This window comes from Mesocricetus auratus, unplaced genomic scaffold (genome assembly GCF_017639785.1).
Source record: "Mesocricetus auratus isolate SY011 unplaced genomic scaffold, BCM_Maur_2.0 Super-Scaffold_4256, whole genome shotgun sequence".
Taxonomy (NCBI): domain Eukaryota; kingdom Metazoa; phylum Chordata; class Mammalia; order Rodentia; family Cricetidae; genus Mesocricetus; species Mesocricetus auratus.
Window position 1 is genome coordinate 51,117,196 of NW_024429182.1, and position 16,316 is coordinate 51,133,511.

The following is a 16,316-nucleotide window of genomic DNA, read 5'->3' on the forward strand; positions in this document are numbered from 1 at the left end:
ACCTGCTTCCCACCACCCTTGTGGGGAAAACTCCCTGCTGCCAGACAGGCTTGGGATTTAGCTTCTCTGACAGGCACAGCAGAGCTCCCTGCTGCCGCAAATGTCAATTCTAGGCCATTTGCTTCGTGGATTTTAATGTCCCTGTTTCTCTTCAACATCCACAGCAAGGTAGCCCTCGCTTCTCAAAAGGGATGTAGTGTTTGATGATGTTTAAACCGTATGTGAAATACAGCCAGGCGGCAATAATCAAACAGTCATGGGCCCTGCTGGCAGGGGACAGCTGACAGCCGGCTCTCTCCCACGAGCCACCCCAATGCTCTCATTTTGATGGCAATTACAATGTCCAGGAGAGGGGGGAGGTGGAAGGGGGAGTGAGTGGGGATACTATTCAAGGGCCACTTGTTGCCTCTGGGAGGGGGCAGTGGTAATGCAGTGTCAAGGGGGCACCCTTCAGCTAAGCCTCACCCACCCTCTCAGAATGGCTCTATACCACACTGCCATCCTCCCCTGCTGTCCTCACCAGCTTCCTCCCCTGACACCTCCACAGAGATAGAAATAGCATGGGTTTGGTGCATGCCTAGAATCCCAGCACCAAGAGAGGCTGAGACAGGAGGATCACAAGTTCAAGGCCAGCCTAGGCAATTTATTGGTATTGTCTGTCTCAAACTAAACGTTAAGACAAAGTGGAGGTAGGGAGTTTAGCACAGGAGTAGAGCGCTTGCCTAACATGCACAAGGCCCTGCGTTCAATCACTGAAAAACAGTATATCCCTAGCCTGCTCACTGCAGACAAAGAGAATAGGCATCCTTACACCCGCCCAGTGCAGCCACATCCACCATAGGCCCCCAGCCGGGGGGAATCATTGGGTCCTGCATTGCTGTCTTAACTGTGACCTACTGTACAAACAGCCTGACACCCTCCCAGACCAGATAACAGTTCTCAGCTCCCAGGTTGTCCTGTGGGGAATGGACCCTCCAGGACACTGGGCACCCTAACTGGAATCTATTCTGTCCTCCGAGCTTCCCTGAGGAGCCCCTATGGGGGACGTGCACACAGGAAGAAGGGCCTATGGGAGTTGGTGGAGGAAGCAGACCCCTCCTGGCAGTCAGGGTTGTGAAAAGACTAGGTCACAAGAGGCGTCTGAAGCTGAACACGCCCACCCCACGGTCCCTGTACTCAGCTCAGGCCTAATCACATCAGCCCCCAGAAACTGTACCCTTTAATAGAAGTTAACTGCAGACTGCATAGGGGATGGTAAAGTGGCCACTTAGAATGTCAGCAGGACAGGAAATTTGCAAAAATCAACAAAGGTACTTCCAAGGAGAGGCTCTGAAGCCGGCAGCCCTGGGGAACCGGAAGCTGCTGGGGAGGCCTAAGGTGGCTTCTGCTCTGCCAGCTCTGACCTCAGTAGATATAACCAAGCCCCAATAGGGCTCACTTTAGTCATGTGGCTTCCCTGGGGGCATGTCCCCTGTCCTGCCTAAGAAGGCCAGGTGTAGACCTGGAGCATGCTGGAGCTGACCCTGAAGTCTGGAGAAAAGATTCATTTTAATACATCCCCAAACACTGTCTTCCTTCACTGACGGGCCTGGGAGGAAGGATGGAGGGTGTGCTTCCTAGGGAGGGGCACCCATGTCGGCCTCATGATGCTCAGGCTAGACCCTTGATCTTCTAGGGATGCAGCGGGCCCATCCCTCCTGGCAGCCCGTGCCCAGTCCCTGGTGGATCACTCCAGGAGAGCGAGCCAAGAGCTGCAGCTCCAGCCCTTTTCATGCTCCGCCAACTTAATAGTCTCCATTAATTTCAAAACACACACATTCCCATAAGCACAGTGCTCGGGACAGCACATCAGGGCCATGGGCAGCTGCACAGGTGTGGGAGCCGAGGCCAGGTGGCCTCAAGGACAGGAAGCCCAGGACAGAATGTTCTCCAGCTACCACTTCACACAGGGCAAGTCGCGGCCCTCGAGAGAGGGTTTTCTGATGTAAGTTCAGTGACAGTGCAGAGATTGGGGGACAGGAAGCCTGGGTTTGAGGCTCTCCCACTTCCCTGCTGTGTGACCCTGAGCAGGTCGCCATCCCTCTCTGAGCTCTAATTATTCATGTGTCTTCTTTTACAGGGCTTACAAGTACCTTGAATGTAGGCACATGGAGTCTTATTTCCTTCCTCACTCCAGAGGCTCACACACTGCCAGGAAACCCGGGGGAGGGGGAGCGTGTGAATGCTAACCACTGTCCATATCTGTGAAGCCAAGAGACTCCTCTGGGGCAGAGATGCTGGGTGGGGACTAGAGCAGAGAGAGGGGTCCCAGAGCTGGCTCATGCAATGTCCCTGACATCCAGCCAGCTGTCAACAGTACTGGATCACTTTCATTCACCAAAGGTCAACTAGAACTCAGGACGGTGGGAGCCCCTCCCTTACTCCCCTTGGGTATGACAGACAGGTGGGTCTTGACTCATAGTGGGAAATTAGCAGAAGATCTAGAGGCAAAAGAAACTCACAGGTTCCCTCTGAGTCGTACCCAGCAGTCAGGCTCACCTCACTGGACCAAGCCCTGAAGGCCCAGGAGGGAGCCTCAATAATTCAGAAGGGATCCATCATTTATGAATTTATATAACATGGCTCGACCTTGTGGAAATGAGCCACACTCTTCTGGAGGCGGCCAGCATCTTGGTGCTTCTTTCCATAGGGAGGGTGGCTGCCCGGACCTCAGGCCACCTAAGTGGCTTCCTGCTCCATGCTGCTCCCACACCCAGTGGGGCTGGTGAGAGAAGCAGAGTTAGCTGTACTCCTTTAACCCGAGTCAAAGGCAAGGGGGTTCGGTTGGTTGATTGGTTGGTTTGTTTGTTTTTGAGACAGGGTTTCCCTATGTAGTCCAGGCTAGCCTGGAACTCACTATGTAGACCAGGCTGGCCTCGAACTCATAGAGATCCACCTGCCTCTACTTCCATCTCTGGAGTGGTGGGATTAAAGGCATGTGCCATCATACCTTCCTTGGGGCCCTGACTCTTACCTGGTTCTGTGATCCCAGGATACTCTTTGTCCCTTAATCTGTAAAGGGGGCGGGGCTACACAGGAAGCCTCAGCATCCAGCCAAGGGCAGCCCCAGGTGGGCACGCCTTGTAGTATTGGGTGCTGGGGCTCAGAACACAAGACAATTGTACAGGCAGGAAGCTATCACCAGGCCCTGTATGGCCAGTAAATCCAAATCCAGGTCCCCAGAGCAAGCACGTGCTCACTGTCTACTCTCTACTTCCCAGCAGCAAGCAAAGACACTGAATTAGAACTTGTCACCTACTAGGTGCTAGGGGGTGGTATGGGACACACACACTCACTCACTCACACACACACTCGCCAGACCTAAACAAGGGCTAAAACCTATAAATGAATGGCAACTGTATAGAAGGAACCCTGTGGGTAAGGGTGGGCTTAGCTGGAGAGGAGAAGAGCTTTAGCTGTGATGGAGATTGAGTGGAAATTTGACAAGGGTAGGGGGGGAGAAAAATGGAGAAAGAGGGAGGAAGAGAAGAGGGGGAAGAAGGGAGATGAGGAGGAGAGGGGGGAGGGAAAAGGAGGAGGAAGATGGGAGTCGGGAGGGAAGGGGTTGGAGGATGGGAGTGGATGGGGAGAAAGGTCAGGAGAAAGGGGAGATGGGAGGGAAGATGACAAAAGGGAGGAAGTGGCCCGCGCAGGGCGGGTCCTGCGCTTCTAAGCTGAGCAGGCCATGAAGAGTGCAGAGGCTCCCACAGTGGCCTCCCTGGCTCTGATCTGGCCAGCACTGCCCCTGCCCATGAGAAGCTTTTTTTTTTTCTTCTTTTGCTGTCGGCGGCCGGCAAGCCTCAGCAAACACATTTAAATCTGAAGTGACAGATAAAGCGATTTACGGCGACAGTTTAGCGTCAGATCACTTCCCACCAGGCAGTCGCTGTCCCTGCGGCCCCCTGCTTGCTAGTCCATCAAGGCGGTCTCTAAATCACCCACCCCAGCCCAGCAGAGGCAGGCTGGGGGACAGCCAGGGCAGGGCGGGGCACTTGGTGGCCGCTCACTGGTGGCCAGACGCTCAGCGTCAATGCCTGCTCCTCCACACACCAGGCTCCACTACCTTCCAGGCAGCAGGAAGGGATGAAACAGAGCTTCTGCGACAGCGGGGTGGGGGTGGAGGATAAGAGGCGGGTAGGCTCTCACAAATCAAAGCCCCAGGACTTAAGGAAGTAGAGTGCCACTCGTGCCTTGTTTTAAATAAATAAGCGGCTTAAAAGACTCCCAGTGAGGCCGGCTTGTAGCTGTGAGACTTGGCTTCCCACCATTCTTTAAGGCCAGGCCCCAGAACCCAGACCCTTCAAAGGCCTCCCTGACCCACCTCGCCTCCCGCCACCTCCTGGCAGAATTAATTGGTCCCTGCGGCGTCACGCACACTTTATTCAAACCTCCCTCCCGGCGCTGTGTCACATTATATTCTACTTAGCTGCTCTTGCTCCTGACTTCCCCAGGACTAATTTACTGGGGCCCTCTGTGTGTCAGGCCTAAACATGTGTCATCCTCACTCCCACACAGGCTGGGACCCAGGATGATGCAGTTTTCAGATGAGGACCTGAGGGATGGGAGGTGCTGGCAGGAGGCCTCGGATCCCACTCCAAAGGCCCCGATGGTGCTCTGACACACATACACAGCCTGAGATTGCTCTAAAGAAAAAGATGGCTGTGTCTCCCACAAAGTGTGACGTTCATGTATGCTCTGCCCTGGGATGACTTCAAGGCCAAAGCCAGGCCACTGGACCCCTGGGATGGACAAGAATGAGGGTCTTTGTGTCCAGACTTCCTGATTGGGAGTTGGCCATCTCAGGCACAAGGGCCCACAGACATTAGGCCGCTGAGCTAGACACTCATGACATAGAGTTAAGGTCACATCCGCTGAGGCAGAGAAAAGACTCAAACACTGTGAAAGCCACAATACCTCCCACCCCAAGGAGAGAGCCCCAGATCTGAGCTCTCCCGACTTGCAGCCCTGGGGGTCAGAGACAGGCACTGCCCCCAGCATCTCCAATGCCTGGAGGAGAGAGTAGCCACAGGGGCTCCCTAGCTTATCTTGCCAGTGTGGCAGTCAATTTAATTACGATGGATGCGGCATACCCCCATGGGCAGAAGCTGTGGCCGGCACAGATGGCAGGAGCTTGAGGCTCTCCCTGGTGTTGCCCTGGCATGTGCCTTGGCCATCAGCCCATGGGGCAGCTGTGGGGAGAGTTTAGTGAGTTTGTCTTGCCCCTGTGACCTTAACCCCTGCCACTCATCAGCCAGGCATTCTTCCTTCCCTCGGGCCTCCCATCCCCAGCCACACAACACACATCTGTGTCACACGCCACACCATCCCCGGCCACACAACACACATCTGTGTCACACGCCACACCATCCCCGGCCACACAACACACATCTGTGTCACACGCCACACCATCCCCGGCCACACAACACACATCTGTGTCACACGCCACACCATCCCCGGCCACACAACACACATCTGTGTCACACGTCACACCATCCCCGGCCACACAACACACATCTGTGTCACACGTCACACCATCCCGTCTCACACATGCCAGCCACATCACACACATCATTAAGGCAGGGTTAAAATCAGTCCTGGGCTTCAAATGCCAGGTGGCCAGTAGAAAGATGGGGATGAGGGGTGACAGGGGAGGGCACTGGACCTGCCCTCTGCAAGCATTCCCTGGGTCCTACACCAAGGGACAGAGATGCCTACAACCTAGCTAGAGATGCTCTCCCTTAAGCTTCCCACTTATCAGAGTGGGGGTAAGGATCAAACCTCCCCCATTCCCTCACAGCCCCTCTCTAACTCCCCCTACATCCTTGTCCATGTCCTTGCAGCTGAAGAGAGGCCCAGGGGGACACTCCTCCCCATCTGGGAACAGAGACAAAGTGAGACCAAAATGAGGATGGGTGCGCGCCCGCGCCCGCGCCCATGCCCGCACAGTGTGGAAGCCCTGGTAGGACTTCAAGACCCCAGCCACTCCCAGTCCCCACTGTGCTCCACGGGCCATCAAATGCTCACAGGCCAATGCTACCCCTGGCTTCAAAAATAAAAATTTAAAAATTCCCACCCCGAGATAATTGCTCTCTCCTCTTGCCTATTGTGGTGGCTCTGCGGTCGGCAATGAGAAGCAATTATTCACGGCTAATGATTATAATCAAGTCAAATAGAATTTAATGGACATGCATTCTCTTCCTGCTTGAAACTTTACATATGAATTAAGCACATATGGGTTTCACGAGGCTCGGACGCAGATTTATGCAGCCCTGAAAAGCCCCACATTGCCTGAGACTTTTATTTCACTAATAAAGGCTGATTTATGGGCTCCTCAGAAATGCAATCTCTGCTGCCCCCTGGTGGCAGGGGTTGGGGAGGGAACCAAGGCCACTGAGGACCTCTGTCTGACCAATGCCAGTACCACATTAAACACGGGAGAGGGGGGACACGTGGGCTCTACATGGGAAATCCATGTCCAACGCCTGATTCAGTCACTGTTCGACACTCTGGAAGGGTTCTGAATCCTGACTGAGCCTCTTTCTAGAAAAAGACCTCAAGAAAACACACTCAGTGTTGGGTTCACTAAGGCAAGCAAGAGAAGGGATGGCTGCTTATCTGCAGGAGGCACCAAGTCCTTGGCCTTGTTGAGCTGGTACTCAGCATGTTGCTAATGGTGTCGCCAGTGCAGGTGGTGAATGAGTGTCATTCCTACCTAACATGTCCCCAGCAGCCAGATGGACCGATTTCCGCCATCCCCATTGTGCAGGGACAGAAAGAAGCCTGACAGATAGAAGGATACCACATCCTGGGGGAAGCATGACCAACAAGGCCACCAGCCCAGGGCAGCCAGCTCAGCCAGTGCTGGAGGGCTCCTCAGGGAAAGAGCTGGCAAGCCAGTCCATGTCCTGTGTCCCAGCCTCCAGAGCTTTCTCCGGTCACATGAACCCAGTGACACATATCTTAGTCCCTAAACCCAAATTTGTTCCCCCACCAGCTGCCAGGGAACCCAAGAGGCAAGGCACCAGCTTTTCCATTGTCCATTTTACAGCTCAATGGGAAAAAGGTCACTGGGTGCCTCCCACACCTCTGGCAGTAACCAGCAGGGCCAGGTGCCAGGGCAAGGCAGACCCAAGAGACTTCCTGAGGGACTGGTGTGCAAACCAGACAAATCTGTCTTCACGTGGATGGATTCATCAAACTCCCTGTGTGCCCAAGGGAGACACACAGAAGCAACAGCTTGGGCAAAGGGACCCAAGCTCCCTCTGGCACTGAATGCCACCCATCACTGCGTGCCTGAGACAGGCAGGGTGGAGGAAGGACACAGTGTTATACCTCTGCAAGCAGTGCCAGAAATACCACCCAGACCACAAATGCCAAGGTCCAGGGCAGGCTGAGCAGTCACCTCTGCTGGAGCCCAGTTACTTAAGGAGGCCAAAGAAGCATTGGCAGCATCAGCAGCCCCCTGTCCCAGCGTCCTGGAGGGACATACTCCCTTGTTAAGACTCAGGTCAGACAGAGCTCCTGCAAGCCAGAAGGTGAGAGGAGGTCGGGAAGCAGCTGAGGGGCCAGGGCTGCTTGATGGGTTTTGAGTCCTGTGCTAGGAGCTGTGCCCTGACATTCACAGTCGTGGAAAAAGACACCTCTGATGCCTGCTGTAGCTCTTGAGGGTTGTACATGGGAGGGAGGGAAGCCACCGGACCTTGTTCTAAGAAGTTCCTATGCACACGCTAGACTTTCCTGACCCCAGACTGATGACTCCAGAGCCCTTCCCAGAGCCTCTTGACCTCAGCCAGACAAACACCGCATCATCGCTCTTCCCTCCCCAGAAAAGCAGCTGCCTCCACTCTGCTCATCACAATAAACCGCCAAGCCAGCAAGAGAACACATGCAGGAAGCTGAGCAGCTCCCAGCCCAGGCACTGGAGAGCTGCCAGGGGACTGAGGGGACCTCTCCGTACACTCCCTTCCTTCCATGAACTCCCTCACCTGGCCAGGTGTGGAGTGAGGCGAGGCTGATGGGGAGGGGAAGCAGACCCGCCCCGCCCCAGGATGAGAGCTGGTTTCGGCCTCCACCTCAAGGGCAGTGTGGCATCATTCCAGCCATGCTCTCCCCCATCCCCACTGCTAATGGGCCTCAGAGCTGCAAGGCGGCTTGGCAGAGTGAGGTGCCCCCAGAGAGCAGGTCAGGGCTTCAAGAGAAGCCGAGCCCAAGTGGCCGCCACGCTGGGCTCCTGTGGCGCCAGGAAGTCATCCACACCAGCAACTGAGAGGCTCTCTGGAGCCAGGTGGCGCCCACCCGTTTTTGGCGCCCACAGCAACCAAGCTGAATGTGACAAAGTGGCCCCCAGGCTTCTGACTCGGGCCAGTCACTCACCAGCATTGACGATGGCATCCACTTCCAGCTTGGTGATGTCCCCACGGAACAGGGAAATCTTCTCATTCAGCTGCTTGTCCTTCTTATACGTGGGGTCCTCCACCTTCACAGTCACCCCTGGAACAGGCAGCGTTAAGGGGTCACAGAGAGGACTTTCACTGCAGAGTGACTCAGCCAGAGCCCATGGGCAAAGAGCCTAAAGGATGAATAGTGATGCTGGTGATGACGTCCTACCCTGGATGAGCACCTACTGTGTGCACACAAGGCCTTTACAATGATGTTCCAGGAAGCATCAGTGACATTACATATCCCCCTTTTCCTAATTTGCTACATAGCCAAGACTGGCCTTCAGTGCCTCGTCTTCCTGCCTCTACCTCCCAAGTGCTGGGAATGCCCTGACTTTACATGCTCCATTTTATAGGTAGCACAACAGAGGCTGAGGTGGGACACGCGGGGTCACAGGTTACCACACCTGCACTTCCAGGCCTCAGGAGTTCCCCCAGGACGCCACTGTAGGCCAGTGCATCATGGCATCAGAGCTCAGCTCCCAGCAACCAGAGATAGATGACTTATGTGGCCTGGAGCTGGCTTCCTAATGCTGTCATGGGACTGAAACCCAAACCGGCCTGAGGCAATGTTAATAATTAAATGAAGTGGCACATGCAGACAGCCTGGATGTAGGGAGCACTCCGTTGATACTACTGGATGCTTCTGGCAGATCCTCCCAAGCCGTTCTGCAGGTGGCACCTGCCATGCCCAGGGAATAGGGCCTACCTTTCGCTGTCTCCTTCCATGTGGGGATCTTCTTCAGCTTAATGAAGTCCCTGCAGAAGTAGTGTTCCTCCCTCTGCTTGTCACTCAAGCCCTTCAGAAAGGCTGTAGGGGAGGACATGCAGGAGGAGAGTCAGTGTAGCAGGGTGAAGAGCATCCCACCTAGGCCTCCTCCTCCTGCTAAGTCCAAGAGTGCAACCCACTCCTACTAGCCATGCTTTCCATCACCCTCAGGGACAGGGACACTGAAGACGCCACATCTTGCCCTGCTGTCTTTGTTCAGGAAGAGAAACTGAGGCCGAGGGAGACTGAGGGGGTTGTTCAGCCATTGCAGATCCCCATTCAGAATTCAGCCTGGCCACTTCCTGATACCTAGGTCCCTCATTTCTGCATTGTGGTGGGGTAAGATGTCCCTTGCAGAACAATTGCAAACTCGCACGCATTAGGCCAGGCAGGCTGGTGATGCTCTGTCCCTTGTCGGTCACAGTGTCACTGATGGCAAAACAAGTGTCTTCACAAACAGACTCTGGCAGATCAGGAGCCTATTGTCAGCTTTCTCCCAGCACTGGCTGGGTTTCAAGCAGCCTACGGGCAGATGTCCCTGTTTTTACAGTTGAGCCACCTCAGAGGCATTTCTGCTACAGCTTAGTCCAGGCTTACGGCTCACAGGCTCCCCCTACTGGTATGAGGCTATGTATTACACTTAGGCTCAGCCTGTCCAGGTTCCCTGAAGCACAGGGAGGATAGAGTGTACCTTACTGTCTCCAGAGGAGAGGGAATAGCACACAACGAACATCACATAGAAACCCAAATGGCATCAGAAAGCAGATGGGAGTCAAGTCTGAGGATGTAGGTCAGCTGGTAGGACGCTTACACAAAGCCCTGGGTTCTGGGCTGGAGAGATGGCTCAGAGGCTAAGAGCACTGGCTGCTCTTCCAGAGGTCCTGAGTTCAATTCCTAGGAACCATATGATGGCTCACAACTATCTATAGTGAGATCTGATGCCCTCTTCTGGTGTGCAGGCACACATGCAGACAGAGCACTTAGATATTTAAGATAAAATAGAAAAATTTTAAAAGCCCTATGTTCCAACTTCACTATTCCCTCCCCCGCCCCCTCTAGTGAGACTCAGCTCAAACCCAAGGGCATTTCCTGACTCCATGTTGACCATTTACACACACCCGGATTTCCAAACTTGCCCTTCTAACTACACCCACACCCACTGACCTGGTAATTTACCAACCTGTTCCTCAAACATGCAGATAATTTCCTGCCTCAGCACCTCTGCACCTGCCATACCTGGAAGAGTAGTTTTCCTTTCGAGTCCCTTTCTCATTGCCCTCTCCAGTCCCTTCTCCACTAGGAATCTTTTTTTGTTTTGTTTTGTTTTGTTTTTCAAGACAGGGTTTCTCTGTATTGTTTTGGAGCCTGTCCTGGAACTCGCTCGGTAGACCAAGCTTGGTCTCGAACTCACACAGATCCGCCTGCCTCCGCCTCCCGAGTGCTGGGATTAAAGGCGTGCGCCACCAACGCCCGGCTCCACTAAGACTCCTGAGAGTCTGTGTGCTCCTTCCTTGGCCTAGAAGATCCGTGTGAGCACCTGTACTGCTCCCCACCAGCACAGTGCAGTGCGTGCAAGAGCCATGGAGGAGACCTGAAGGCTGAGGGTCAGCCGGCTGGACAGTCATCCAGGCAAAGGGCCTGCCTCTGCAAAAGCGCTGAGGCAAGAGGGGACATTTGGGGATGATGTGGAGGGAAGCTGGGGCAGCGGGAGCAGAGAGAGAAGGCAGGGCACAGAGGGATGGAGAGAAGCCACTTGGGGCTTTCATTCCCCTTGGCTCCCACTATGCTCAACGGCAAGTCATGGCCCAAGTCTGTTTCTTTCTCTTAAGTCAGGGACCCAGTCTACCCTCCCTGGCACCCAGATGCTGAAGGTCTGTGAGAAGGGGGCAATCAGGCTGGCAAGAGCATTGACTCAGGGGTAGAGTGCTTAGCTAGCCTGCATGGGTCCCAGGTTCAACCCCATTTCCAGCTTCAGAAAAAGAAATCAGGACTGCATGCAGTTCAACCCCTTTGTAGCATCACAGAGTCCTCAGGAGGGGCACCTAACAGGGCAGGGTTTCAGAGGACAACGTCTTTTCCAGATGCAAAGCAGGGCAGATAGAGCTTTGGCCATTATGTGGCTCCCCATACTCGTTATCACGTGCAGCCATGACCAAAGACACCTGAACCTTGGCACAATCAAGTGTGAATGCTTCCAGCCGGCTAGACCTGTCACCAGGAAGCTGTGGTGACACAACCAACTGCTTGTCCGTCACTGCAGACCAGCTACAGGCACTGCTGAGGGGGTCAGACTGGAACCAACCTTGGTGCCACAAGGAGTGACTCCCACGGCCCAAGGCTACCTAGACTGCTGGCGGACACATCTGACAGATGCCAGCACCTTAGAGGGGAGGCAGAAAGACCCAACCCTTGTCACACCCAGGTAAAAGGAACCGGGGTGGACCTGTCCTTCTTCCTAACCTTGCTGACCTATTTTGAATGGCCATAGTTCTCAAGGCCACTTGCTCCAATGGAGTCCAAATAGAGCACTGTTGCCCAGAGACTTGCACCCTGTCTCTGCCACCAACAACCACTACACTCTCAGGGACATCTCTCAGTCTGTCCCTGTCCATGCTGGTCCCCAAATGCACAACCTCAAGTGGCCAGCATGAGCCAGATATGGTGACACACAACTGTTATCCCAGCATTTGTCAGGTAGAGGCAGGAGGATAAGGAATTCAAGACCAGCCTGGGCTGTATGAGACACAAGCAAAAGGCACAGCACACCAGTCCCCATCTCCAAACAGGGTCAGGGCCATGGCACCTGTCTGAGGTGCTGAAAACTACACAGCTGCTAGAGATACTTCTCTGCCCTGGGGCCCATACCCTGATTCCTCACCTCAGCTCCGACTTTCAGGGCCACCCCCCCAGGCCTCCTCTCTGCCCCGCCCAGCAGTCACTGCCCACCTCCTTTCAAGTCAGACTTAAAGCACAAGTGTTCTTTTTTTATAAAAGATGTAAAACATGCATTTTCATTCTCTCATTTTTGAAGAGGCGAGAGTATTTCATGGCTCACTGAGACAGGTGTTGTAAAAAGATGTTCGCAGTAAATTTTGATGGGGAAGCCTGACCCCAGAATAAGCTTCCAGAGGCTCGTGGGCACGAAAGATGGGCAGGAGAAAGCAGCTCCGCCAGAGCCATAAAGCGAGCCAGGCAAACGGGAATTCAATGATGTGTTTTAAGAAGTATCTTTATGACACTTTGGAAGACGCCGTTCAGAGGGATGAGCCAGGCTGGGCCTGGGGAGCGGTGGGGGGGGTGGTAAGTCTGCAGAAAACCAGGTGGGCACAGCTGATAAGGTTGTGCACTCAAACACAGCAGCGTGCAGCTTCCCGGGCATTAATCACCTGTGCTCACCGGCCCCTGCGAACAGCGACTCAGCCAAGTCCGTGGCACAAGCAGTGGCGGACACAGTATGAAGCCTACCCATACACACAGGGGCGCTAAGGCTGCATCCCAACACGGAAGGGATGCCCTCACCCCTAATTCTCAGGTGTGCCTGGACAATATGCTGGCTCAGCAGTCCCATCAGAGACACTGTCACTGAGATGACATTCCCTAAGGTCCTCAGTCAATCCGGCCCCTCCAAGAGATCTGCAGCTGAAGAATGGGACTCTCACCAGGAGCCACCAGGGAGCTGCCTGTAGGAGGCCAGCACAGAGAGGGTAGGAGGCTGGGCAGAGATGTGGAAGGGGGCAGCTCTGTAGGCTGTCACTCTAATGACAGCAGGAACTATTGGTTGCGTTTCATAGATGAGGAAATAGAGGCTCAGGGAGCGTGCAACAGTGACCCTGGGGCTTGCTGGAGTCTGAGGGCACCAATGTCCCTTCTCTTTTCAGTACACAGTTCTGCTCCAACATGGGACAAGAAGTCAAGGGTAAGTCAGAGCCCTAGCTGTTCCTGATGGCCCCAGCTAAGACCCCTCAAGTCAACTGCCTTTCATTGTTAAATTTCCAATCTTCTTTTTAAGTAATTTGTTTTGTTTCCAAGACAGGGTTTCTCTGTGTAGCTTTGGACCTTGCTCTGTAGACCAGGCTGGCCTCTAACTCATAGAGATCCACCTGCCTCTGCCTCCTGAGGGCTGAGATTAAAGGCGTGCGTCACCATGGCCCCGCTTAAGTAATTTTTAAAATATTTGTTTATTTTATTGTATTGCATGAGTGTTTGGCCTGCATGTATGTATGTGCATTATGTACCTATCTGGTGCCCTTAGAGGCCAGAAGACAGCATCAGATCCCCTGGAACTGGAATTAGGGGTAGTTGTGGGCCTCTGTGTAAGAGCTAAAAGTGAGCCCAGGTCCTCTAAAAGAGCAATCAGGGCTCTAAACTGCTGAGCCATCTCTCAGCCCTATCTCTAGTCTTCTAAACAGGCCCTGGCTGGAGGGAGGGCACTGTGGCACCCAGGAATCAAGAGGATTAGGTTAATTAACCAGGGTAAGCAAATCTCCCAGAAGGCCACCAACAAAGCTTAGCACTTGGTTTGACCCCCAGGATCACATAAACCAGGCTTGGCAGAGCACACCTGTAATCTCAGCACCTGGAATAATGTACAGGCAGGAGGATCAGAAGTTCAAAGTCATCCTGTACTATACAGGGTGTTAGAGGCCAGCCTAGGCTACAGGAGACACTGTCTCCAAAACAAAACAAAAACAAAAGACCTACATGTCTCCTGATGAGGGGATCCAGCCTAGTGGCTATCCTGATGAGAAAGGTTAGTGGACCCAGAGAAGCAAGCAGCCAACATGGAGGTGAAGAAGGAGCTGAGCCTTGGCCAAGGCCTCTGTAGCAGACAATGGACATGGCACACACTTCACAAGGAGATTCTTCTGGAGGGCTGAGCCCTTCCCAAGCACTGATGCTTGCTCTCCTGCCTCTCACCTGCCTTCCTGCTGCCTGCAGCCTGCTGCCTGAGTGAGATTATGCTTTCGATCTGAATGCCCCCACAGGCTCATGTAACATTTTAAAAGCTTGGTCCCCAGCTGGTGGTGCTGTTCTTGGGGAGATGGGAGCTGGCCGGCAGAATCAGGAGCTGGCCTTATGCCTTGGGCCTCCCCCTCTGCTGCCTTATCTGCTACTCACTCCTGCCACCATGGTCATATTTCCCCTTTGTTTGGAACAGAGTCTTGCTAGGTAGGACCATCCTTGCTGTATAGCCTACATCAGTTACAAACTCACAGCAATCCTCCTGCCTCTACTTCTGAGTACTAGGATCAGAGGTCTGCATCATGCCTTCCTGGCCCTTGTGAGCAGAGACCATTTGCAACCATGAGTCAAAATAAATCCCTTCTCTTTCTTCCCTTAAATGAAGTCATTGTGGTCACAACCATGCAAAAACTAATGTGGGCTGCTCTGGAGGACAACAGATGCCACCAAGCAACCCAAGATTGGGCCTTGGCTTTCCCAAGGGGTGAGGCGGCCCTGCCCAAGGGCTCAGGAGCACCCACTGCATACATGCATCTATACATACATTTGTTGTTTCAAGACAGGGTTTCACTGTGTAACAGCCTTGGCTGTTGTTGTCCTGGAACTGTCTGTAAACCAGTCTGGCCTTGAACTCACAGACATTCACCTGCCTCCGCTGCCTGACTGCTGGAATTAAAGACCTGCGTCACCACCGCCGGGCCACATTTTTTCACCCTAAACTGCCTATGCATCAGTGTTGTGTGAGTTTAATCAGTGTATGCCAATCTCTGACAGAAGATCACCTCAGGAAAGCAATCTAGATATCTAGTCCTCATCTAAACATAACCCTGACAGCACATGTTCATTAGAGACATGCATCAGGATGGTCTGAGAAACCTTATGCACAAGAAACCCAAATACCCATCTACAAAAGGTGTATACAAACTGGTACATCTACTACACGGAGCTAAAGAAGCATAAACGGTCATAATGTGCACATGTGGACTGTATTGTGAGCTCCAGGACAGTCTGGGCTACACAGAAAGACTTTATTGTTTTGTTTTTAGAGATGGGGTCTCACTATGTAGCCTGGGTGGCCTAGAACTGTAGACCAGACTGACCTGGAACTCACAGAGATCCGCCTGCCTCTGCCTCCTGAGTGCTGGGATTAAAGGCGTGGGCCTTTTAAGGAAAAAAAAAAAGTGTTTGAGGTAGGTGGATCTCTGTGAGTTTGAGGCCACCTGGTCTACATGGTGAGTTCCAGGACATCCAGGACTACATAAAGACACACTGCTGTCCCAGGTCATGGAGACTTGGAGTAATCTCTTCCACACATTAGGTAACTGGAACATAAGAGGCCGTGTCTCACCCGTCAGTCGATGTCACTGATGCCTCAGGACTGCATTTGGTCACAATGGGACCACCTCCTCTAAGTCTAGTCCTACATCCTCACGCTGGAGTGCCCTTCCCCAACTAGCTTCTTTACCTCAGGTCCCTGATAGGTTACCTCTGACCACCCTAGCTCAGGTGGCCTCAGCCACCACAGTCTCTTCCTAGCACCCACAGGATATGGCCCTATGTCAAGTTTTCCCCACCAGACAGACTTACCTCCTGGCTCACTGCTGAGTCCCACAGTGCTGGCCCCATAGGGCATGAGGGAAAAGTTCATTGAATGAGGGCCAAGGAAATGGCTCAGTGGGTAAATGCACTTGCCGTGCAAGCCTGGACACCCGGGTTTGAGCCCCAGAACTCATGCAAAAGCCTAAGAGCCAGCCGGGTTTTGGTGACACACACCTTTAATCCCAGCTCTGCGGAGGCAGAGGCAGGCGGATCTCTGTGAGTTCGAGGCCAGCCTGGTCTACAGAGCCAGTCCCAGGAACAGAGAAACCCTGTCTCGAAAAAACCAAAAAAAAAAAAAAAAAAAAAAAAAAAAAGCCTAAGAGCCAGACGAAGTAGCACTGGCATCTATAATCCCAGTACACACACTGGAAACGGCGGCAAGCAGAGACCAGACATTCTCCATAGCCTCAAGAACCAGCTCACCTGACTTACAGGGACCCAGGAAGGAGGTCCTGAAATCTAGAAACAGAGGTAGATCCTACACTACATATCTGTCCCTGCTCTCCATG

General features: G+C 53.4%; 1 protein-coding gene across 3 annotated transcripts in view; it reads right to left on the bottom strand.

The window, feature by feature from the left end:
* The window catches only part of Macrod1 (mono-ADP ribosylhydrolase 1), a 141,518-nt gene that overhangs the window by 123,734 nt on the left and 1,468 nt on the right, over nt 1-16,316 (bottom strand). For all 3 annotated transcript variants that reach the window (XM_040748489.1, XM_005063898.4, XM_013113010.3), the window contains exons 2-3: nt 9,187-9,288; nt 8,413-8,529 (exon numbers count right to left, since the gene is read on the bottom strand). In XM_040748489.1, coding sequence (XP_040604423.1) covers nt 8,413-8,529; nt 9,187-9,288 — 219 coding nt within the window. The remainder of the gene's footprint in view (nt 1-8,412; nt 8,530-9,186; nt 9,289-16,316) is intronic.